This window comes from Petromyzon marinus, chromosome 15 (assembly GCF_048934315.1).
Source record: "Petromyzon marinus isolate PM22_M1 ecotype Great Lakes invasive population chromosome 15, UKy_Petmar_22M1.pri1.0, whole genome shotgun sequence".
NCBI lineage: Eukaryota > Metazoa > Chordata > Hyperoartia > Petromyzontiformes > Petromyzontidae > Petromyzon > Petromyzon marinus.
Window position 1 is genome coordinate 9,974,571 of NC_133681.1, and position 27,633 is coordinate 10,002,203.

General features: G+C 40.2%; 1 protein-coding gene across 11 annotated transcripts in view; it reads right to left on the reverse strand.

Annotated features, from left to right (window-relative positions):
* Positions 1–27,633, reverse strand: part of LOC116942649 (adhesion G protein-coupled receptor B3) — a 153,706-nt gene that overhangs the window by 79,776 nt on the left and 46,297 nt on the right. For 9 of the 11 annotated variants that reach the window (XM_032954825.2, XM_032954828.2, XM_032954826.2 and 6 more), the window contains exon 6: positions 23,768–23,941. In XM_032954825.2, coding sequence (XP_032810716.2) covers positions 23,768–23,941 — 174 coding nt within the window. The remainder of the gene's footprint in view (positions 1–23,767; positions 23,942–27,633) is intronic. The other 2 variants (XM_032954820.2, XM_076067280.1) reach the window with 1 other exon arrangement.

Genomic DNA, 27,633 nt, shown 5'->3' on the forward strand with positions numbered 1-27,633 from the left:
ATAACAGAAATGAACAATATTAACGAAGGAAAACAGACACAATTGCACCAAATACAAGGGTGAGGTATCGAAGGGTCAGACAGGTCAGAGAGGAGATGAGTGCAAGGTGTAGCGAACACGATTGAGCAAATAAAATAACCACCACGGGGAACGCGAGGGGTTGAACTCTGCACTTTGAGCGAAGAGTGATTGGAATCGGTGGAGGGAGGGCAGGGAGTCGAGCATCAAGTCACGTGGGGCAGCAGCAACAGCAGCGTAGACACATCGCCAAACCTAGTTTTAATACCTGGCATTTTACAAAAAAAACAGGTAGGCCCTTCTGACGTTGCTGCTGTGAATTTGAGGAGTCAGGAGGTCCTTTAGATATTTGGTGGATTTATTTCAAAATACTTTGGGAAAAAGACAGCACTAAGCTAGTTGTAGAAATTCAACATTCCTATAGCAGAGACCAGACATGGGTTCATGGTAGTGAAAGCCTACGTGTTAAACAGACATGAGTTGACTTTCAACCATAATGTCAACTTTCAACCAAACCTTCCAATTATCGTCCAATGCCACAGTAACAGCTGGCTACACAGACCAAGGACAGTTTGGATTTGTTGTACCGCTTATTAAGGTACGAAACGTTGTGCTTTGCATGTCTCTCCGGGTAAAGGTTAATTATAAATTCAACATTGTGAAACTCAATTTGCAATTGGGAAATCCCAATTGTCAGCAGGAGTCTTGTGCCGATAATGGGAATCTTGACAAGTGTGAGAGTGTGATGCTGGATATAAGCCCACCGCGTGGATGGAAAGCCAACAGAGGACGGGCAAGACCTGACTTCTAAACATAAGCACGTGGTGTCATGAAAGGACCCCATTCCAGCACAATTTGTTTTGGTTAAAATATATTTTTTTACTTTTTAATGTTATAAACTTTATTTATAAAATATCCGCGTGCTTGCTAAGAACGGAAAAATTTAATCACATGAAGGAGCTGGGAAGGTTTGTATCGTAATTGGGGATGTGTACAGTATGTGTCATTTATATGACCTTATGGTAAAATAATCAATGGAAAGCTGAGCTTTAGGAGTGGGCCATAAGAGGTACCACTTGGTACTGTAGATTATTGGGTTTCTTTGTATTCTAAAATGAATTGTAAAAGATACAGATATGTCGTATAACAATACATACTATATACGAAACAAAACCGTTTAACATTTCAGAATGTTTTACATCCATGAGAACTTACATCCTGGATTTTAATCCATTTGACCAACCAGGAGTAAACGGGATTATCAAGAGTAGCCGGCTGATGTTCTCAGCCCAGTCACAGATGATTGCGCAAACTATATCGTGTTAAATGTACTTGCCACTTAAGCTACTACATTATAGCTATACAAACTGGAATATTTGTTTAGATGTCACGTGCAGAACACTCTTTACAAAGGACGTACCAAGTTGCACCATCCAAGGAGGTAAAGAAGACCTACTAAAGTACTTTCCGAAGCAGTTTCACGATATGATCTTTTGGGGACCATTCTCTGACAAGATGTGATGCGATGTTCACTGTAAATGTTCCAACTTACTCATGACATGACAAATATAAGTTGGGAGAAAAAATAGACAAACTATGTGGTGGATAGAATTGGTCTGCATATTTTATATCACATGATGTTAATGTTATCCCCTTTGTACTGTAAAGTGGTACACACTATATTGAATTACAAAAGACATAGACAACGATGTGTGTTTGCCCTTGGAATAAAAGTTGTGAAGCCCAAAAAAAGATTAATTTATGCTTTATTGATTGGTCCAAGAGCAAGTTAATATAAATGACAGTGAAGCAAATAAGATTTGAGGCATGTGCCAACTAGGTTAGGCTCATCCCAACTCTTATTTTAAATTGAACACATAAACAGCCGCTCCAAATGTGCTGTTAGCAATTGGAATAGGGCTATGGGACTACTGATAGTACTAATAGAGTGAACACAGGACAGATATGTAATACGTGGGTGTCCTATTTCTTTCAATCATTGAGCCTTCACATGGACTTGTTTCGCACCAATTCTTGCAAACAAATGTTAAAGACATCACCACATAATAGGTGTGAATGGTTATTGTATTTTATGTTGTTGGTTGGCATGTGTGAAGAGTGAGGAGTGGTGGTGTAGTGATAAGCAGATTCTGCTATAACCCAGGCAACTTGAGTTAGATTCTCAGCCATGGCTGAGCCTCTCCAAGGTCAACTAAGTAATAAATGATCATCTGTCATCGTATATTTAGGGGCCATAGCTTCTGCATTGTTATCCACATCATTTATTACGTACCTATTCGGCTAAGTGCTCGCTAACATACAGTGAGGGAAAAAAAATATTTGATCCCCTGTTGATTCTGTACGTTTGCCCACTGACAAAGAAATGATCAGTCTATAATTTTAATGGTAGGTTTATTTGAACAATGAGAGACAGAATAACAACAACAAAATCCAGAAAAACGCATGTCAAAAATGTTATAAATTGATTTGAATTTTAGTGAGGGAAATAAGTATTTGACTCCCTCTCAATCAGAAAGATTTCTGGCTCACAGGTGTATTTTATACAGGTAACGAGCTAAGATTAGGAGCACACTCTTAAAGGGAGTGCTTCTAATCTCAGCTCGTTACCTATATAAAAGACACCTATCCACAGAAACAAATCAATCAATCAGATTCCAAACTCTCCACCATGGCCAAGACCAAAGAGCTCTCCAAGGATGTCAGGGAGAAGATTGCAGACCTACACAAGGCTGGAATGGGCTATAAGACCATTGCCAAGCAGCTTGGTGAGAATGTGACAACAGTTGGTGCGATTATTCGCAAATGGAAGAAACACAAAATAATTGTCAATCTCCCTCGGCCTGGGGATCCATGCAATATCTCACCTCGTGGAGTTGCAATGATCATGAGAACGGTGAGGAATCAGCCCATAACTACACGGGAGGATCTTGTCAATGATCTCAAAGCAGCTGGGTTCATAGTCACCAAGAAAACAATTGGGAACACACTACGCCGTGAAGGACTGAAATCCTGCAGCGCCCGCAAGGTCCCCCTGCTCAAGAAAGCACATATACATGCCCGTCTGAAGTTTGCCAATGAACATCTGAATGATTCAGAGGACAACTGGGTGAAAGTGTTGTGGTCAGATGAGACCAAAATGGAGCTCGTTGGCATCAACTTAACTCGCCGTGTTTGGAGGAGGAGGAATGCTGCCTATGACCCCAAGAACACCATCCCCACCGTCAAACATGGAGGTGGAAACATTATGCTTTGGGGGTGTTTTTCTGCTAAGGGGACAGGACAACTTCACCGCATCAATGGGACGATGAACGGGGCCATGGACCGTCAAATCTTGGGTGAGAACCTCCTTCCCTCAGCCAGGACATTGAAATTGGTCATGGATGGGTATTCCAGCATGACAATGACCAAAAACACACGGCCAAGGCAACAAATGAGTGATAATAAAGTATTAAAGCTTTCGTGACTGCATAAAATTACTCATTGTTTTTTTCGGTAAAGTCACGTATGTAGAAATACAATAAAATTACATAAAAAACAAACAAACAAAAAGGTGGTCCTTTTTTAAGCTGCCGTTTTGTATGTGTAAGATGTGCATGTTTGAGCTGCCGCTCTAGCTCTGGCCCCTCCCCCCCTCCAACCGTATTTCCTATATAAGCTTCTGTTCATCCCTCCGCCCCCCCCCCTCTCTCTCTGCCTCTCTGTTCGTCTTTCCTCCCTCCTTACCTCTTGGTGGACTTGTATATGTATTTCTACTGACCGTGTACCTCGTATTTTTCATTCTATCTATGCTGGTATGTGCAATCCAAAGGTTGAACACGAAATTCAACACTCTTCTGAAATCCGTGGTCCGCCAGGAAGTGTCTTACTGTGTTGTTGGCCTGACTGGATGTGCTTCACGTAATGTTTTTTCAGGTTTGTTGAATTCTCGTCTCTCATCTTTTTTCGTATTTGCCTCTGTGATTTGTTCTTGACACCTGATGAAGATCGCTTGCATTGTGATCAAAATGTCGTGATTGTTTTTTGTTTTAATATAATTTCATTGTATTTCTACATACGTGACTTTACCGAAAAAACCAATGAGTAATTTTATGCAGTCACGAAAGCTTTAATACTTTATTATCATACTTCTACGGGTAAGTTACCGTTGTAATTATGTGTAAGATGTGCCCTTTTTGAGCTGCCGTTTTGTATTTACAAGAGGTGGTCATTTTTTGAGTTGCCGTTTTGTATTTACAAGAGGTGGTCCTTTTTTGAGCTACCGTTTTGTATGTGTAAGATGTGCGTGTTTGAGCTGCCGCTCTCGCTCTGGCCCCTCCCCCCCTCCAACCGTATTTCCTATATAAGCTTCTGTTCATCCCCCCACTCTCTCTCTCTGCCTCCCTGTCTGTCTTTCCTCCCTCCTTACCTCTTGGTGGACTTGTATATGTATTTCTACTGACCGTGTACCTCGTATTTTTCATTCTATCTATGCTGGTATGTGCAATCCAAAGGTTGAACACGAAATTTAACACTCTTCTGAAATCCGTGGTCCGCCAGGAAGTGTCTTACTGTGTTGTTGGCCTGACTGGATGTGCTTCACGTAATGTTTTTTCAGGTTTGTTGAATTCTCGTCTCTCATCTTTTTTCGTATTTGCCTCTGTGATTTGTTCTTGACACCTGATGAAGATCGCTTGCATTGTGATCAAAATGTCGTGATTGTTTTTTGTTTTAATATAATTTCATTGTATTTCTACATACGTGACTTTACCGAAAAAACCAATGAGTAATTTTATGCAGTCACGAAAGCTTTAATACTTTATTATCATACTTCTACGGGTAAGTTACCATTGTAATTATGTGTAAGATGTGCCCTTTTTGAGCTGCCGTTTTGTATTTACAAGAGGTGGTCATTTTTTGAGTTGCCGTTTTGTATTTACAAGAGGTGGTCCTTTTTTGAGCTACCGTTTTGTATGTGTAAGATGTGCGTGTTTGAGCTGCCGCTCTCGCTCTGGCCCCTCCCCCCCTCCAACCGTATTTCCTATATAAGCTTCTGTTCATCCCCCCACTCTCTCTCTGCCTCCCTGTCTGTCTTTCCTCCCTCCTTACCTCTTGGTGGACTTGTATATGTATTTCTACTGACCGTGTACCTCGTATTTTTCATTCTATCTATGCTGGTATGTGCAATCCAAAGGTTGAACACGAAATTTAACACTCTTCTGAAATTCGTGGTCCGCCAGGAAGTGTCTAACTGTGTTGTTGGCCTGACTGGATGTGCTTCACATAATGTTTTTTCAGGTTTGTTGAATTCTCGTCTCTCATCTTTTTGTTGTATTTACCTCCGTGATTTGTTCTTGACACCTGATGAAGATCGCTTGCGTTGTGATCGAAACGTCGTGATTGTTTTTGTTTTAATATAATTTTATTGTATTTCTACATACGTGACTTTACCAAAAAACAATGAGTAATTTTATGCAGTCACGAAAGCTTTAATACCTTATTATCACACTTCTACGGGGAAGTTACCGTTGTAATTATGTGTAAGATGTGCCCTTTTTTGAGCTGCCGTTTTGTATTTACAAGAGGTGGTCATTTTTTGAGCTGCCGTTTTGTATTTACAAGAGGTGGTCCTTTTTTGAGCTGCCGTTTTGTATGTGTAAGATGTGCATGTTTGAGCTGCCGCTCTCGCTCTGGCCCCTCCCCCCCTCCAACTGTATTTCCTATATAAGCTTCTGTTCATCCCCACACCCTCTCTCTCTGCCTCCCTGTCCGTCTTTCCTCCCTCCTTACCTCTTGGTGGACTTGTATATGTATTTCTACTGACCGTGTACCTCGTATTTTTAATTCTATCTATGCTGGTATGTGCAATCCAAAGGTTGAACACGAAATTTAACACTCTTCTGAAATTCGTGGTCCGCCAGGAAGTGTCTAACTGTGTTGTTGGCCTGACTGGATGTGCTTCACATAATGTTTTTTCAGGTTTGTTGAATTCTCGTCTCTCATCTTTTTGTTGTATTTACCTTCGTGATTTGTTCTCGACACCTGATGAAGATCGCTTGCGTTGTAATCGAAACGTCGTGATTGTTTTTTGCTTTAACATAATTGTATTGTATTTCTACATATGTGACTTAACCGAAAAAAACAATGACTAACAAAAGAGTGGCTCAAGAAGAAGCACATTAAGGTCCTGGAGTGGCTAAGCCAGTCTCCAGACCTTAATCCCATAGCAAATCTGTTGAGGGAGCTGAAGGTTCGAGTTGCCAAACGTCAGCCTCGAAACCTTAATGACTTGGAGCAGATCTGCAAAGAGGAGTGGGATAAAATCCCTCCTGAGATGTGTGCAAACCTGGTGGCCAACTACAAGAAACGTCTGACCTCTGTGATTGCCAACAAGGGTTTTGCCACCAAGTACTAAGTCATGTTTTGCAGAGAGGTCAAATACTTATTTCCCTCATTAAAATGCAAATCAATTTAGAACATTTTTGACATGCGTTTTTCTGCATTTTTTTGTTGTTATTCTGTCTCTCACTGTTCAAATAAACCTACCATTAAAATTATAGACATCATTTCTTTGTCAGTGGGCAAACGTACAAAATCAGCAGGGGATCAAATACTTTTTTCCCTCACTGTAACTTGATCCATAACTTTATTCAGCTACTTCGGATACCTTTATGTGTGTGTGTGATGGTATAAAGAGAGGGGTGGGTGGGAGGTGGGTGCGAGGATCCCGGGGGGGCAGGGTGGTGGTGTAGCTGTTGGCACAGTGTGCAAGCAAACCGATTTTGATTCCTGGCTGTGCACAGCAAGGGTAGAAACATGATATCTGAGCTTGACTTGTACATGTGAACATCAGCACATGGGAAAGAAGAGGTGACTGGCCATGGCCACATGATATGCTGATTGCTCACTGCAGAGGAGGGGTTGCCATTCCTCTGTCAGGAGCTGGACTGGTATTGCCTGTACCTCTGTGGAATACAGGAGGTTCAACAACCTGTGCTACATTTTTTTATTTAAAGCTTTCGTGACTGCAGGGATTCATCTTGTGGGTTCTTTCGGTAAAGTCACGTAGAATGTTATTATTATTTTTATTATTTTATTCCCATTCTACGTGACTTTACCGAAAGAACCCAGAAGATTAAACCTGTGCTACATTTACTGCAGAAATTCCCCGCCCCCCGAAAATGTTGCAGGATGAAGGCAACAAACACACCATGAACGAGCGAGGAATGGGCCACGAAGCTCCCTCAGCGCTCATCCCAAAAGTATAATTGGCCTGATCCCACACAGTGGTGGAATGCATCCGCATTTGGCGGGTACCATCGCAAGCTTGGCTCCACCACGAAGCCTCGCTCACGTTGGGCCATTCCACAATTATAGCAGAATAGGCTGTTTATGGTACAACAATCATTCCCTTGTGAATTTCAAACTGCCGAATGGGTCCAATTTCCTGTGAAAATGGATGTCAATTCACAAAAAATGACGGCCATTATGGCTACATGAATCAGGCCAAATATTTCATAATGAGGGGGAAAATAAAATCCTGTTACTGTGTGCAGTAATTCCATTTTGTAAAGGCACCATCTGTGGCATTAATGCCACATCTGATAGCGCTTTGATCATTACCCTAAAAATCGTGGGTTTTTATTTCAAATTTGTTTATTTTAACAATGTCATTTGAGACAATGAGAATAATTAACTCAACTTATCAAATCTGCGTTGCATTGCTTACATAACAATTATTATCGAAATAAATCACTCAATAATTTAAATGTAAAGAAATATGAATGTTATAATATACAAAAAGTTCTATAAACTGTACTTCAATTTCGTCACGTAATCGTTCATAAACACATCTTGTATTTATGAATATGATTTGAACAGCATTCAACATGCTGAGAATGCATTGTAATTTAAAATATATAAAAAGGTGCAGCCGTGCAATTTATTGCTCATGCTACTGCTGGTCCATGTGGTTCCACTAGGGGGAGCTCTAACGAGCCACTATTGAGGTTATTTTGGTTTCCCCTTTGACAGTGGCCAGATATTTTTGAATAGGTGGGAGTACTCACACTTTAGCCTACCATACCACTGCACATGACCTGCCATTCAACTAACCATGGAATACTCATACTGCTTGGTGGACAGAGGCTGGGGGATTTCAGAAACTGCAGTGCCGGGAGATGGAACGGTCTGGTGTGTTAACCATTACACGACAAGAGCATCCTCACTAAATTATATCGAAATTCTCTGTCTATAAAATTCAAAATCTTAAATCACCAATTACTGTACTAATTGGAACCATTCCCCAAAAAATACAATCCTTATAAATATTTAGTTTCCCATTCGTGCTTAAGTGAATGTAAATAATAATGCATTAAGTCATGAATAATGAATTCACAAAATCATGATGTAATTAATATAATTCGATCTATCAGCGAATCTCAAACTTTTATGCCATTAGAGGAAAGGTGACCTTCACTTAGGCATTATACTTGTTGGCATTCATCATGACATGCATATTCTAATTAGACGTTCCCCACATCCACAGCACTCTATTTGGTTTATGCCAAAATAATCAAAACATGTGAACCTGCATTTCATTTTCAAATAATCACGCTAATGGACTGCTTTAATTAACTTTAATGAAATGACTCAGAAGGGAGATGGATTTTTATAATGATGTTCAAAAAGCCATATCAGGTCAGTTTAGGGGGCATCTAAATCATAACTATGTTTGATTTCCACATCAAACTTTTATTTTACCTTGGTTTTGCATATTATGGTTGGTTATAAAGCGAGATTATATTTATTTCTTAACACACTTCTACGGGGAAGTTACCTTTACAGTCCTGTCCTAAACGTATTGTACCCCTTTCTTTTTCCTACCCCTCCCCCCACCTAAGCTGCCGTGCCACCTTGCTCTCTTCGGCCCCTCCCCCCCACCTCTACTTTTTTATTTAAGGCCTCTGTCTGTTCATCCCTCCGGCCCTTTTTCTTTTTCCTTGCTTCTCTGTCCGTCTTCCCTCTTCTTGCCTCTTGGTGTCTCTGTATATGTATTTCTGCTGACTTGTACCTCGTATTTGTTCACTCTGTCTATGCTGGTATGTTCAATCCAGAGGATGAACACGAAATTTAGCACTCTTCTGAAATTCGTGGTCCACCAGGCAAGTGTTTAACTGTGTTGTTGGCCTGACTGGTTTTGCATCACGTAATTTTTTCTTAGGTTTGTTGAATTCTCGTCTCTAATCTTCTTGTTGTATTTACCTCCGTGCAGTTTGGCGCTCTCTATTTGTTGCGTTGATGTCGCCCTATATGCTCCCTCGCTATTTGTTTTTTACACCTGATGAAGATCGCTTGTGTTGCAGTCGAAATGTCGTGATTGATTTATTTTAATAGAATTTTATGGTATTTCTACATACGTGACTTTACAGAAAAAAACAATGAGTACGAAATTATATTTTTCATGAAGTCAAAGTTACGTTGAATCGACTCCCTTCTCACATCAGCAATGGGGTGACATTAATTTCAGTTTCAGTTCTGAGCAGCAAGTTTGGAACGTCCACATTCCTAAGTCAGAGACCAATTTTATATAAATATATACTCTTTGGTTCTTTCGGTAAAGTCACTTAGGTATAAAATGGATTCCTGCAGTCATGAAAGCTTCAAATCAAGATATATATGTATATTGATAAAATGTTGTCTTCTCACAAAGTGATTCCCATACTTATCAAGACAGGAGGGATGGACTGAACTGACTCCAAATGATCAATTATACTCAAAACAATGTGTGATAACCGGAAAACCGACGACATGTGCACATGTGAAAAAAAAACACACACAGCTTCCATGCATATGCAAAAGCCATCAGCAAAAAGCATCAAAAAGGTGACCTAGCACCATAAAAATGGTGACCTGATACCATCAAAATAGTGACCTCAGACAAGAGGACCATAAAAATGGTAATCTCAGACAAGAGGACTATCAAAATGGTGACATAACACCATCGGAATGGTGACCTAAGATAAGATGACCATCAAAATGGTGACCGAAGACAAGAGGACCATAAAAATGGTGACCTATGACAAGAAGACCACCAAAATGGTAACCTAACACCATCAAAAAGGTGACCTAAGACAAGAGGCCTATCAAAATGGTGACCTTTGACAAGAGCATCATGACAAGGGTGACCTAAGAAAAGAGGATCATCAAAATGGTGACCTATGACAAGAGGACCATGAAAGTGGTGACCTAACACCATCAAAATGGTGACGTAACACTATCAAAAATATGCCCTACGACGAGAGGCCTATAAAAATGGTTACTTATGACATGAAGATCATGATAATGGTGATCTAAGACAAGAGGACCATCAAAATGGTGACCTATGACAAGAGGACCATCAAAATGGTAACCTAACACCATCAAAATGCTGACCCATGACAAGAGGACTATCAACATGGTAAACTAAGACAAGAGGACCATTAAAAATAGTGACCTATGCCAAGATAAACATCAAAATGGTAACCTAATACCATAAAAATGATGACTTGTGACAAGAGGATCATCAAAATGGTAATCTATGACAAGAAGACCATCAAAATTGTAACTTAAGAAAAGAAGACCATCAAAAAGGTGACTATGACAAGAAGACCATAAAAACGGTGACCTAAGACAGGAGGACCATCAAAATGGAAACCTAACACCATCAAAATGGTGGCCAAGGACAATAGGCCTATAAAAATGGTGACCTATGACAAGAGGATCATGACAATGGTGATCTAAGAGAAGATGACCATGAAAATGGTGACCTAAGACAAGAGGACCATCAAAATGGTGACCTAAGACAGGAGGACCATCAAAATGGTGACCTAACACCATTAAAATGGTGACCTATGACAAGAGGCCTATAAAAATGGTGGCCTATGACAAGAGGATCATGACAATGGTGATCTAAGACAATAGGGCCATGAAAATGGTGACCTAAGACAAGAGAAGCATCAAAATGGTAACATAAGACAAGAGGACCATCAAAATGGTAACCTAACACCATGAAAATGGTGACCTAAGACAAGAGAACCATTAAAATGGTGGCCGAAGACAAGAGGACCATCAAAATAGTGACCTATGATAAGATGACCATCAAAATGGTGACCTAACACCACCAAAATGGTGACCGAAGACAAGAGGACCATTCAAATGGTGACCTATGACAAGAAGACCACAAAATGGTGACCTAAGACAAGAGAACCATCAAAATGGTAACCTAACACCATGAAAATGCTGACCTATGGCAAGAGGACTATCAACATGGTGACCTAAAACAAGAGGACCATTAAAAATCGTGACCTATGACAAGATGACCATCAAAATGGTGACCTAACACCATCAAAATGATGACCTGTGACAAGAGAATCATCAGAATGGTAACCTATGACAAGAAGTCCATCAAAATTGTAACTTAAGACAGGAGGACCATCAAAATGGTAACCTAACACCATCAAAATGGTGGCCTAAGACAAGAGGCCTATAAAAATGGTGACCTATGACAAGAGGATCATGACAATGGTGATCTAAGACAAGAGGATCATGAAAATGGTGACCTAAGACAAGAGGACCATCAAAATGGTGACCTAAGACAGGAGGACCATTAAAATGGTGACCTAATACCATTAAAATGGTGACCTATGACAAGAGGCCTAAAAAAATGGTGGCCTATGACAAGAGGATCATGACAATGGTGATCTAAGACAATAAGACCAAGAAAATGGTGACCTAAGACAAGAGAAGCATCAAAATGGTAACCTAAGACAAGAGGACCATCAAAATGGTAACCTAACACCATGAAAATGGTGACATAAGACCAGAGATCCATTATAATGGTGGCCGAAGACAAGAGGACCATCAAAATAGTGACCTATGATAAGATGACCATCAACATGGTGACCTAACACCACCAAAATGGTGACTGAAGACAAGAGGACCATCAAAATGGTGACCTATGACAAGAAGACCACAAAATGGTGACCTAAGACAAGAGGACCATCAAAATGGTAACCTAACACCATGAAAATGCTGACCTATGACAAGAGGACTATCAACATGGTGACCTAAAACAAGAGGACCATTAAAAATAGTGACCTATGACAAGATGACCATCAAAATGGTGACCTAACACCATCAAAATGATGACCTGTGACAAGAGGATCATCAGAATGGTAACCTATGACAAGAAGTCCATCAAAATTGTAACTTAAGACAAGAGGACCATCAAAATGTGAGCTATGACAAGAGGACCATCAAAACGGTGGCCTAAGACAGGAGGACCATCAAAATGGTAACCTAACACCATCAAAATGGTAGCCTAAGACAAGAGGCCTATAAAAATGGTGACCTATGACAAGAGGATCATGACAATGGTGATCTAAGACAAGAGGATCATGAAAATGGTGACCTAAGACAAGAGGACCATCAAAATGGTGACCTAAGACAGGAGGACCATTAAAATGGTGACCTAACACCATTAAAATGGTGACCTATGACAAGAGGCCTAAAAAAATGGTGGCCTATGACAAGATGATCATGACAATGGTGATCTAAGACAATAAGACCAAGAAAATGGTGACCTAAGACAAGAGAAGCATCAAAATGGTAACCTAAGACAAGAGGACCATCAAAATGGTAACCTAACACCATGAAAATGGTGACATAAGACCAGAGATCCATTATAATGGTGGCCGAAGACAAGAGGACCCTCAAAATAGTGACCTATGATAAGATGACCATCAACATGGTGACCTAACACCACCAAAATGGTGACCGAAGACAAGAGGACCATCAAAATGGTGATCTATGACAAGAAGACCACAAAATGGTGACCTAAGACAAGAGGACCATCAAAATGGTAACCTAACACCATCAAAATGCTGACCTATGACAAGAGGACTATCAACATGGTGACCTAAAACAAGAGGACCATTAAAAATAGTGACCTATGACAAGATGACCATCAAAATGGTGACCTAACACCATCAAAATGATGACCTGTGACAAGAGGATCATCAGAATGGTAACCTATGACAAGAAGTCCATCAAAATTGTAACTTAAGACAAGAGGACCATCAAAATGTGAGCTATGACAAGAGGACCATCAAAACGGTGGCCTAAGACAGGAGGACCATCAAAATGGTAACCTAACACCATCAAAATGGTAGCCTAAGACAAGAGGCCTATAAAAATGGTGACCTATGACAAGAGGATCATGACAATGGTGATCTAAGACAAGAGGATCATGAAAATGGTGACCTAAGACAAGAGGACCATCAAAATGGTGACCTAAGACAGGAGGACCATTAAAATGGTGACCTAACACCATTAAAATGGTGACCTATGACAAGAGGCCTAAAAAAATGGTGGCCTATGACAAGATGATCATGACAATGGTGATCTAAGACAATAAGACCAAGAAAATGGTGACCTAAGACAAGAGAAGCATCAAAATGGTAACCTAAGACAAGAGGACCATCAAAATGGTAACCTAACACCATGAAAATGGTGACATAAGACCAGAGATCCATTATAATGGTGGCCGAAGACAAGAGGACCCTCAAAATAGTGACCTATGATAAGATGACCATCAACATGGTGACCTAACACCACCAAAATGGTGACCGAAGACAAGAGGACCATCAAAATGGTGATCTATGACAAGAAGACCACAAAATGGTGACCTAAGACAAGAGGACCATCAAAATGGTAACCTAACACCATCAAAATGCTGACCTATGACAAGAGGACTATCAACATGGTGACCTAAAACAAGAGGACCATTAAAAATAGTGACCTATGACAAGATGACCATCAAAATGGTGACCTAACACCATCAAAATGATGACCTGTGACAAGAGGATCATCAGAATGGTAACCTATGACAAGAAGTCCATCAAAATTGTAACTTAAGACAAGAGGACCATCAAAATGTGAGCTATGACAAGAGGACCATCAAAACGGTGGCCTAAGACAGGAGGACCATCAAAATGGTAACCTAACACCATCAAAATGGTAGCCTAAGACAAGAGGCCTATAAAAATGGTGACCTATGACAAGAGGATCATGACAATGGTGATCTAAGACAAGAGGATCATGAAAATGGTGACCTAAGACAAGAGGACCATCAAAATGGTGACCTAAGACAGGAGGACCATTAAAATGGTGACCTAACACCATTAAAATGGTGACCTATGACAAGAGGCCTAAAAAAATGGTGGCCTATGACAAGATGATCATGACAATGGTGATCTAAGACAATAAGACCAAGAAAATGGTGACCTAAGACAAGAGAAGCATCAAAATGGTAACCTAAGACAAGAGGACCATCAAAATGGTAACCTAACACCATGAAAATGGTGACATAAGACCAGAGATCCATTATAATGGTGGCCGAAGACAAGAGGACCATCAAAATAGTGACCTATGATAAGATGACCATCAACATGGTGACCTAACACCACCAAAATGGTGACCGAAGACAAGAGGACCATCAAAATGGTGATCTATGACAAGAAGACCACAAAATGGTGACCTAAGACAAGAGGACCATCAAAATGGTAACCTAACACCATCAAAATGCTGACCTATGACAAGAGGACTATCAACATGGTGACCTAAAACAAGAGGACCATTAAAAATAGTGACCTATGACAAGATGACCATCAAAATGGTGACCTAACACCATCAAAATGATGACCTGTGACAAGAGGATCATCAGAATGGTAAACTATGACAAGAAGTCCATCAAAATTGTAACTTAAGACAAGAGGACCATCAAAATGTGAGCTATGACAAGAGGACCATCAAAACGGTGGCCTAAGACAGGAGGACCATCAAAATGGTAACCTAACACCATCAAAATGGTGGCCTAAGAAAAGAGGACTATAAAAATGGTGACCTATGCCAAGATAAACATCAAAATGGTAACCTAATACCATAAAAATGATGACTTGTGACAAGAGGATCATCAAAATGGTAATCTATGACAAGAAGACCATCAAAATTGTAACTTAAGAAAAGAAGACCATCAAAAAGGTGACTATGACAAGAAGACCATAAAAACGGTGACCTAAGACAGGAGGACCATCAAAATGGAAACCTAACACCATCAAAATGGTGGCCAAGGACAATAGGCCTATAAAAATGGTGACCTATGACAAGAGGATCATGACAATGGTGATCTAAGAGAAGATGACCATGAAAATGGTGACCTAAGACAAGAGGACCATCAAAATGGTGACCTAAGACAGGAGGACCATCAAAATGGTGACCTAACACCATTAAAATGGTGACCTATGACAAGAGGCCTATAAAAATGGTGGCCTATGACAAGAGGATCATGACAATGGTGATCTAAGACAATAGGGCCATGAAAATGGTGACCTAAGACAAGAGAAGCATCAAAATGGTAACATAAGACAAGAGGACCATCAAAATGGTAACCTAACACCATGAAAATGGTGACCTAAGACAAGAGAACCATTAAAATGGTGGCCGAAGACAAGAGGACCATCAAAATAGTGACCTATGATAAGATGACCATCAAAATGGTGACCTAACACCACCAAAATGGTGACCGAAGACAAGATGACCATTAAAATGGTGACCTATGACAAGAAGACCACAAAATGGTGACCTAAGACAAGAGAACCATCAAAATGGTAACCTAACACCATGAAAATGCTGACCTATGGCAAGAGGACTATCAACATGGTGACCTAAAACAAGAGGACCATTAAAAATCGTGACCTATGACAAGATGACCATCAAAATGGTGACCTAACACCATCAAAATGATGACCTGTGACAAGAGAATCATCAGAATGGTAACCTATGACAAGAAGTCCATCAAAATTGTAACTTAAGACAGGAGGACCATCAAAATGGTAACCTAACACCATCAAAATGGTGGCCTAAGACAAGAGGCCTATAAAAATGGTGACCTATGACAAGAGGATCATGACAATGGTGATCTAAGACAAGAGGATCATGAAAATGGTGACCTAAGACAAGAGGACCATCAAAATGGTGACCTAAGACAGGAGGACCATTAAAATGGTGACCTAACACCATTAAAATGGTGACCTATGACAAGAGGCCTAAAAAAATGGTGGCCTATGACAAGAGGATCATGACAATGGTGATCTAAGACAATAAGACCAAGAAAATGGTGACCTAAGACAAGAGAAGCATCAAAATGGTAACCTAAGACAAGAGGACCATCAAAATGGTAACCTAACACCATGAAAATGGTGACATAAGACCAGAGATCCATTATAATGGTGGCCGAAGACAAGAGGACCATCAAAATAGTGACCTATGATAAGATGACCATCAACATGGTGACCTAACACCACCAAAATGGTGACCGAAGACAAGAGGACCATCAAAATGGTGACCTATGACAAGAAGACCACAAAATGGTGACCTAAGACAAGAGGACCATCAAAATGGTAACCTAACACCATGAAAATGCTGACCTATGACAAGAGGACTATCAACATGGTGACCTAAAACAAGAGGACCATTAAAAATAGTGACCTATGACAAGATGACCATCAAAATGGTGACCTAACACCATCAAAATGATGACCTGTGACAAGAGGATCATCAGAATGGTAACCTATGACAAGAAGTCCATCAAAATTGTAACTTAAGACAAGAGGACCATCAAAATGTGAGCTATGACAAGAGGACCATCAAAACGGTGGCCTAAGACAGGAGGACCATCAAAATGGTAACCTAACACCATCAAAATGGTAGCCTAAGACAAGAGGCCTATAAAAATGGTGACCTATGACAAGAGGATCATGACAATGGTGATCTAAGACAAGAGGATCATGAAAATGGTGACCTAAGACAAGAGGACCATCAAAATGGTGACCTAAGACAGGAGGACCATTAAAATGGTGACCTAACACCATTAAAATGGTGACCTATGACAAGAGGCCTAAAAAAATGGTGGCCTATGACAAGATGATCATGACAATGGTGATCTAAGACAATAAGACCAAGAAAATGGTGACCTAAGACAAGAGAAGCATCAAAATGGTAACCTAAGACAAGAGGACCATCAAAATGGTAACCTAACACCATGAAAATGGTGACATAAGACCAGAGATCCATTATAATGGTGGCCGAAGACAAGAGGACCCTCAAAATAGTGACCTATGATAAGATGACCATCAACATGGTGACCTAACACCACCAAAATGGTGACCGAAGACAAGAGGACCATCAAAATGGTGATCTATGACAAGAAGACCACAAAATGGTGACCTAAGACAAGAGGACCATCAAAATGGTAACCTAACACCATCAAAATGCTGACCTATGACAAGAGGACTATCAACATGGTGACCTAAAACAAGAGGACCATTAAAAATAGTGACCTATGACAAGATGACCATCAAAATGGTGACCTAACACCATCAAAATGATGACCTGTGACAAGAGGATCATCAGAATGGTAACCTATGACAAGAAGTCCATCAAAATTGTAACTTAAGACAAGAGGACCATCAAAATGTGAGCTATGACAAGAGGACCATCAAAACGGTGGCCTAAGACAGGAGGACCATCAAAATGGTAACCTAACACCATCAAAATGGTAGCCTAAGACAAGAGGCCTATAAAAATGGTGACCTATGACAAGAGGATCATGACAATGGTGATCTAAGACAAGAGGATCATGAAAATGGTGACCTAAGACAAGAGGACCATCAAAATGGTGACCTAAGACAGGAGGACCATTAAAATGGTGACCTAACACCATTAAAATGGTGACCTATGACAAGAGGCCTAAAAAAATGGTGGCCTATGACAAGATGATCATGACAATGGTGATCTAAGACAATAAGACCAAGAAAATGGTGACCTAAGACAAGAGAAGCATCAAAATGGTAACCTAAGACAAGAGGACCATCAAAATGGTAACCTAACACCATGAAAATGGTGACATAAGACCAGAGATCCATTATAATGGTGGCCGAAGACAAGAGGACCCTCAAAATAGTGACCTATGATAAGATGACCATCAACATGGTGACCTAACACCACCAAAATGGTGACCGAAGACAAGAGGACCATCAAAATGGTGATCTATGACAAGAAGACCACAAAATGGTGACCTAAGACAAGAGGACCATCAAAATGGTAACCTAACACCATCAAAATGCTGACCTATGACAAGAGGACTATCAACATGGTGACCTAAAACAAGAGGACCATTAAAAATAGTGACCTATGACAAGATGACCATCAAAATGGTGACCTAACACCATCAAAATGATGACCTGTGACAAGAGGATCATCAGAATGGTAACCTATGACAAGAAGTCCATCAAAATTGTAACTTAAGACAAGAGGACCATCAAAATGTGAGCTATGACAAGAGGACCATCAAAACGGTGGCCTAAGACAGGAGGACCATCAAAATGGTAACCTAACACCATCAAAATGGTGGCCTAAGACAAGAGGCCTATAAAAATGGTGACCTATGACAAGAGGATCATGACAATGGTGATCTAAGACAAGAAGATCATGAAAATGGTGACCTAAGACAAGAGGACCATCAAAATGGTGACCTAAGACAGGAGGACCATTAAAATGGTGACCTAACACCATTAAAATGGTGACCTATGACAAGAGGCCTAAAAAAATGGTGGCCTATGACAAGATGATCATGACAATGGTGATCTAAGACAATAAGACCAAGAAAATGGTGACCTAAGACAAGAGAAGCATCAAAATGGTAACCTAAGACAAGAGGACCATCAAAATGGTAACCTAACACCATGAAAATGGTGACATAAGACCAGAGATCCATTATAATGGTGGCCGAAGACAAGAGGACCATCAAAATAGTGACCTATGATAAGATGACCATCAACATGGTGACCTAACACCACCAAAATGGTGACCGAAGACAAGAGGACCATCAAAATGGTGATCTATGACAAGAAGACCACAAAATGGTGACCTAAGACAAGAGGACCATCAAAATGGTAACCTAACACCATCAAAATGCTGACCTATGACAAGAGGACTATCAACATGGTGACCTAAAACAAGAGGACCATTAAAAATAGTGACCTATGACAAGATGACCATCAAAATGGTGACCTAACACCATCAAAATGATGACCTGTGACAAGAGGATCATCAGAATGGTAAACTATGACAAGAAGTCCATCAAAATTGTAACTTAAGACAAGAGGACCATCAAAATGTGAGCTATGACAAGAGGACCATCAAAACGGTGGCCTAAGACAGGAGGACCATCAAAATGGTAACCTAACACCATCAAAATGGTGGCCTAAGAAAAGAGGACTATAAAAATGGTGACCTATGACAAGAGGATCATGACAATGGTGATCTAAGACAAGAGGATCATGAAAATGGTGACCTAAGACAAGAGGACCATCAAAATGGTGACCTAAGACAGGAGGACCATTAAAATGGTGACCTAACACCATTAAAATGGTGACCTATGACAAGAGGCCTAAAAAAATGGTGGCCTATGACAAGATGATCATGACAATGGTGATCTAAGACAATAAGACCAAGAAAATGGTGACCTAAGACAAGAGAAGCATCAAAATGGTAACCTAAGACAAGAGGACCATCAAAATGGTAACCTAACACCATGAAAATGGTGACATAAGACCAGAGATCCATTATAATGGTGGCCGAAGACAAGAGGACCATCAAAATAGTGACCTATGATAAGATGACCATCAAAATGGTGACCTAACACCACCAAAATGGTGACCGAAGACAAGAGGACCATCAAAATGGTGACCTATGACAAGAAGACCACAAAATGGTGACCTAAGACAAGAGGACCATCAAAATGGTAACCTAACACCATCAAAATGCTGACCTATGACAAGAGGACTATCAACATGGTGACCTAAAACAAGAGGACCATTAAAAATAGTGACCTATGACAAGATGACCATCAAAATGGTGACCTAACACCATCAAAATGATGACCTGTGACAAGAGGATCATCAAAATGGTAACCTATGACAAGAAGTCCATCACAATTGTAATTTAAGACAAGAGGATCATGAAAATGGTGACCTAAGACAAGAGGACCATCAAAATGGTGACCTTAGACAGGAGGACCATTAAAATGGTGACCTAACACCATTAAAATGGTGACCTATGACAAGAGGCCTAAAAAAATGGTGGCCTATGACAAGAGGATCATGCAAATGGTGATCTAAGACAATAAGACCAAGAAAATGGTGGCCGAAGACAAGAGGACCATCAAAATAGTGACCTATCATAAGATGACCATCAAAATGGTGACCTAACACCACCAAAATGGTGACAGAAGACAAGAGGACCATCAAAATGGTGACCTATGACAAGAAGACCACAAAATGGTGACCTATGACAAAAAGACCATCAAAATGGTGACCTATGACAAGAGAACCATTAAAATGGTGGCCGAAGACAAGAGGACCATCAAAATGGTGACCTAAGACAAGAGAACCATAAAAATGGTGACCTATGACAAGAGAACCATTAAAATGGTGGCCGAAGACAAGAGAACCATCAAAATGGTGAACTAAAACAAGAGAACCATCAAAATGGTGACCTAACACCATCAAAATGGTGGCCTACGACAAGAGGACCACAATGCTATCTGGATGAAGCAGTGGTACAGTGGTTAGCACACTTTCCTATCAACCCACAACTGTGTTCTTGTTGGCCATAATTACACACAACTTATTTTACTTGGTGTTTGTCTTCAGTGCCACCATATGTGATATTGCTCTGGTGCTGACAATGTACATGGTCAATGAATGGGAACCTTCTAAATGACCTCCATAACCAGATAAGAGAACCCCTCCCCCCCAAAAAAAATAAATATTGGTGAGAGGGGGCAAGATTGCACTGTTGCTTTCTTTTGTGCCTTAGTTTGGTTCGCACACTGCACTACGATGGCGAAATGATATCTCCGTCACCTGGTATACAGTTTATGCGCTCTCCGCATCGTCGCGTGGATTTTTTCTGGATCCTCCGGTTTATCCCTCGACATTTAGAATGAACATGCGTTTAGAGCATTTGGCTGCTATACATTTCCACACTTCGTGGCCAGGTCGCTTCTGAAAAAGAGCTATGCAGCTCAGTGGGCCTTACCTGGTAAAAAAAATAGTTTAGTTCAATTTTAGTTTACTATGAATCCTGCAACATGAGTTTCATTTCTGGTCACGGCTAACATTAGTGGCGAGTGATACCCGAAACAGACCTGGAACTCTCCTTCACCAACCCACACTGATCAGCTTGGCAAAGTATGCACAAACAACAGACATGCACAAAGCGTGCGTGGTTGCCTTCATTCAGCAGTGTACTGACAACATGGTGTTAATTATTAGTATTATGCTGTACATGCATACGTACAAGGGAAACAGGGGGGAGATAATATCTGCAAGAGTGAATCGTTTGAAACATAATTATCATGGCTAAGTGAGACCTCTTTGATACTTTTACACCACAACATTTTCTTGGTGTAAGATGGCTAGATTTGTCAGCCGCGATCGCAATGAGAAGCTCCCCAGCCTTGCAAACTCGTTTGGTGACTGCAGGGGAGCTCATTAAAATGTAATGTAGTAACTGAATGTTAAACATGGCCTTTTCAAAATGCATGTATTGACATGGGTGTCATGTTCACCAATGTCACTCTAATGAGATTGTTCTCCTGCCACTGGCACAGTGGCGATTAAATACCGTGATTTTTTTCTCTCAGAAGTTTTAGCATAGGTGTGGGAATGAGCTGAAGATTCCAAAATGTGTAAAATATTCAATAAAAGTAGTTTTCGTGACAAGACTTTTGTTATTGATGAAATTAGACATTTTCTTGACGTTTAATTACATTATATATTTTTTTTCTTTATAACATAGCTTATTTTTAGTGTTGCCATATCCTGTAAAAAAACGTCCTTGCATTAATTTCAGGTCACTCTTTGCAAAGTAAAACTTTCCGGTTGAAAGGATTTTGTTTATCTGGTTTAAAATAAATAAGCAATGTCTCTATGAATCTGTTTCTCTTTACAAAAAATATAATAGATTTTTTTTTTGCACAACATATCAGCCCCACGGCTTTCTGGAAGTGCATAATGCCTGCAGCATTAATTCAGCACAAAAAAAACCTCTGGACTGGTTTCAACATACAGTGCCTCATCAGTAGCCAGGCTTGCTTTAATCAATGCTGCCAGATATTATAGGCAATTACTCACTCTTTAAGATAAGGGTCCGAGTTCGACAAAGCGAAAAAAACATATCTTTGTCGAACTAGGAACTATATCTTAAATAAAGGGTACTTCTCTATACAAACAGGCCTGGCTCTGCTGATGAGACACTGTGAGTCAAAACTGGTCCACGGTTTGCTTGTATTGATTCAATGCTATTGAAATTACGCACTTTCAGAAGTCTTTGCAGCCATTAATTAGGTCGTGTAATAATGCTTTTTTGAAAAATATCCTTGGAGAGATGTATATATGCAGGAGGTATACTCCCTACGTATCTATGTTATTATCTATATTTGCTAAAATAACGGAAATGGCTATTGCGTATTATATATGGTGAAAAAAATAGATTTTACCCTCTGGCAACATGTTCAAACACCAAATATATACCTTTTGCAAGGCATCAAGTCTGCATTAATCACACATTCTTGCGGTAAAAGATGAAAAAACATCCTCTGATAACAAATGCATTGTCTTTTAAACTGATTGGCCTACACCAGAGACAACCTTCTTTATGGCCTAGTCTCACCGATGGCGTTTTCTGTTAGACGAGAGAACGCCATCGGTGAGACTAGGCCATAAAGAAGGTTGTCTCTGGTATAGCCGCGGCCAATCAGTTTCAAAGACAATGCATTATCAGAGCATGTGTGTTTGCATGTTTTGCCACTAGTACGTGTAATTAATGCAGACTTGATGCCTTGCAAAAGGTAGCTATTTGGTGGTTGAACATCTTAACACCTGTTTTTTTTCCAGAGAGGGTAAAACCAATTCTTATTTTTCATCATTTTGGATACTGGCAAAAAGGGTCCAGAGATATGCATTATATAGATTTGAAGTTTTTGTGACTGCAGGGATCCATACTCTTTGGTTCTTTTGGTAAAGTCACGTAGGTAGAAAATAAAATCAATTAAATCACGTCGTTTCGGGCGCAACACAAGCGTCCGTCATCAGGTGGGACAACCACAGCAATAAACAATTGCTGAAGTCGGCAATATATATTACCTATATAACCTCTTGTGTTGCGCCTGAAACGACGTGATTTAATTTATTTTATTTTATACTTAAGTGACTTTACCGAAAGAACTAAAGAGTATGCATTATATAATTTAGTTCCACCAAATGGAACTAAAATGAGCAAAAACAGAATAATATCCTCACTCAATATATCAAGCAAGATTGATTAACATACCCCCTCCCCCCACCAAAGAATGTCCACAGGCTGAATCCAGCCGGACATGGGATTCACATCTATAGAGGTGGGGGCTCTAGGAGGGTCAGGGGCTGAGGTAGCGTGGTGGGTAGTGGTGATGGTGTGTGGCTGGGCACAAAGACAGCCGTAAGAGACCATTGGGGCAAGCGCCGCCGGCGAGTGTGGACACATGGGGCAGCAGCGTGAACGGTGCACGGAACGAGGAACAAGAAGTGTCGGGTCCTGTGGTAGCTACCGAAGTTACCCGGGCAGAGGGCGATGTTGCAGTTCTTGGTCAGCCGCTCGGGGCCCTCGCAGCGACGCCCGCCGTGCTGGGGCTGAGTGCAGGAGCGCACGCGCTCACGGTAGCCGCGGCCACACGTGCTCGAGCACAGGCTCCAGGGGCTCCACTCGTCCCACAGCCCGTTAACTGGTGGCAGTGGGAAGGGGAACAAAGGCAGTCAACAATGCATTGTCAAGGCTGGTCAATTCGAGGGGTAATCTCTGTCGACCAGAGGTAACCATCGTTGTTGCTCTGCGTTGTGTTTTCCGGTTGTTGGGGCAATTTGTGCGACGATTTTGCACCTTGTGCTGGGAGCTTCGTGAGGAACTGTGTCCCTACACCTCCCCTCCCTTCTTGCCTCGACACCCAGGCCCAGGTATGTTTATCAAAACCGTGCAAGAGATCTAGGCAAAGTGAGGCAGTCATGACTTGCTAAAGTTGAAACTAGCAATGGAAATTAAAGCTGCATACAGTTCCTGAAGCTAATCAGCACCTGAAGCAAAACATTCCCAGAAACTTTTCCTGACAGAAGCTCCCAGAGAATGGAGCAAAACGTCGGACAATCCATAAAACACATCAATGCAACTGATTAAAAAAAAAACATTGAACCATCGTTAATGTCACCATTACAGTCATCATTATGGCTGTCATTGTTACAGTGTTATGAATTGCATGGTATTTATTATTGTTGTTATAATTGCCACCATCGTTATCACATCATTTTCATGATCAGCATTGATTTTGTTATTATCACCATCACTATAAATAATATCAATGTGACTGTCATCATCTTTGTCATAACGTTGGCGGTTCAAACACCTGTGGCCATGTTTCTTTTACTTTTTAGTGTTGAAATAACCGTTGGGCAAATTTAGCTTACGCCCATAGTTCTTTTGATCGCTAATTTTGATTATATAGCATAGGTGCTGGAGAAACATTCACAGGAAGCTTGAGAGGCAGGGTTTACCCCTGTCAATGTGAGAACACTAGATTCATAAAGGAATTGCTGATTTTTCAATTGGGCTGAAAGACTCCAATATGCCTCTCGAGAATTTCACTTTTGTTGAATTAACTTTATGCAGCATCATCATCGTTATTATTACACATTTCATCAGAATCATCATCACTACCACTAGCATTATCAGACCACAGTCATTTATTGCATTTATTTATCATAACTTTGATGCAGCATAGTCTTGTAGGTCTGTTAAATATAAGCAATTTAAAATATTATCTAGGTCAATGTTCATTCAGCACCTTCAGTCATCTGGCTAGCACAATCCACCAAAAATACACTGTGGACAGTTTATTCGACATTTCTGGGGTGTTTATGGTCAATGATAAAACGAACGCAAAATTAGATATGGATATCTCTTGTACGGTCTACTACCAAATTACAGTATTTATTTTAATACAAATTATCTAAAAAATACTATGATTAAATGTCAATGTATATAATATCGTGCCACAATCTTTACCATCATTGTCAACAATAGCAATAGTCGTTAGCTTCTTAATTTGAATTCCTTATAATACATTGCCACGATCATAATCATATTCAGACAGCCTCATCACTGTTATAGTCGTCATCTGTCATTACTAATGACCATTGTGAGTTTCTTTTAATCTTGATCATAAGTCATACGTAAGCATTTTCTATTATAAACCATTACTCTTTGGTATTCGGCAATTAGCAATCAATAGCTAATCATCAAAGTCATTTGCCATCATTCATCACTGGGATCAAATTTAATGCATGTCTTCAATTAAATTTGTATTGAATGCTGTTAAGGAATGGTCCAGACCTATTTTCACCATAATCCCCGTCGGCAACAATTATCCAAAAACCGATAAGCAAGTAACTATAGACTTTGAGAGACTGAACGTTATAATCAGATGGAGGCAGACAGAGGAAGTTGAAGGGTAGAAGGAAAATAAAGCATGCATGCCACTTTTAAAATCACATGGGTAAGAATTCATGCTTTTTTTAAATTAAAAAATAGAGGGTTTTATATAGATTGTGTAAATATAAATGTTTCGTTATTTAAACGACCTAACCCCCCCCCCCCACCATATTATGGATAATATTGGTCGCGGAAACCTACGTGTTAAAATAGCTTTTTGGTTCGTATATATTTTTTATCCATGGTCAATCCACTGCTGGATAAAGGTCTGCCCAACCCACCACCGTCACTCACAATTCTGCAACGTAACACCGACACACGTGATAGTAAGCTCATAATGCAGCCTTGCATAATCCAGGCTGCATAGGGAGCGTCATTTAACATGAGAGACAATATTACCGAATGCCTTTCTCAAATGGCTCCAGCTGATGTTGCTGGAAAAACCAGGTTGAGTATGTATTTGGTTAAAGTGGTGGGAATCACACATACGGAAATTCCTTTGCATTGTAAAACAGAACGATTGAATCTTCTGAGCCTTTTTTACCTCCACCATATTACCAACAGCTGCAAACAGCAGACAATATAACTCCGGATTTGCCTTCCTTCTCAATGTCTTCAGACAAAATAGGACACCAAGCTGGAGATATCTTGTGCCGTCGTGCTTTTTCTCTCATCTGAGATTATCCCTGACCCTTTGCTCTTCGATAGTGATCTTTCAGCAGAAGGCTAAGGGGCATTGACTCTGTTCTAATAATTTGGTGCGAGAGTTCATGCCTTTAAGAGGCTGCCTTGTTGCAGCCTTGCTTGTACTAGACCGAGGTCAGGTCAAGCACTCGCAGAGGCCCAACAATCCATCGTCACCTTTATGTTTTTTTTTTCTCTCAAAAAGAGAAGAAAAAGATTAAGGAGTAAAATGAAACTGAATTGCTGACACTTTTGATCTATGGACTGATTTGTTATTTGTATTTACTTGTAGTTTCATAAACAGTGAATATTGGCACTAGGACAATTATTATTTTTGCACCGTGCTTTTTGTATTGCAGTATTATTTTATCTGGATGGGAAGCATTGTGGCTTGATTCGCAATTGAAAGCCTGAGAGGTCAATCTCATCATCCCACTTAGGTGGATAAAATAGCTATGACTTTGGAGGAATTCAACAGTGCCTGTCCATTGGAGAGACTTGCTTCTGTCATAGATATGGAATTGTCCTCACTGGCCCATGAGCACCAATGACGATTACCGCAGCCAAAAACTCGTATGAACATAGGCTGTATTGGGAGTGCGGTCTAATGTGCAAGTATTGGGGAGTATATATTGTAAAATTAAACAGTCCTGTAATAAACTTTGATTTAAAGCTTTCGTGACTGCAGTAATTCATATTCTTAGTTTTTTCGGTAAAGTCACGTTGAAGAGAAATAATGCAATAATGTTGAAGAGAAATAATGCAATAATGTAATAATGCAGGTATACAACTTATACAGTACATGGATATTATCTGTATACCAGTTTTGGTCTATTATGTGGCTTGAGCAGTGTTTTAGGTAATTGTAGTCGATTGCTCAGGCCACTGCTGGTGGAAAGACCTCCAATAAGGGGAGCTTTAGAGAGCAGCTCTTTAAGATATTTGGCCTACACTGGGCAGATGTTTTGCAAGAAGTGGGAGTTACCCACACTTTATCCCACCACATATGACCTGCTGATTGACTAACTATAGTGAGCCATTGTTTCAACTGCCAATGACCTCTGGATTGCAATTCCAGTGTGCTAACCATTACACCACAGCATCTATGATTTCCATTACTCTAACAAAAATAAATGTGCATGACTGTGATATCTCTTAACTACATATATCAATATTATTGTCTCCTTTCTGTCAATAATATTCCACTTTCAATCGTAAAATATTGATAATACAATTAGTATCCTGAGCTTC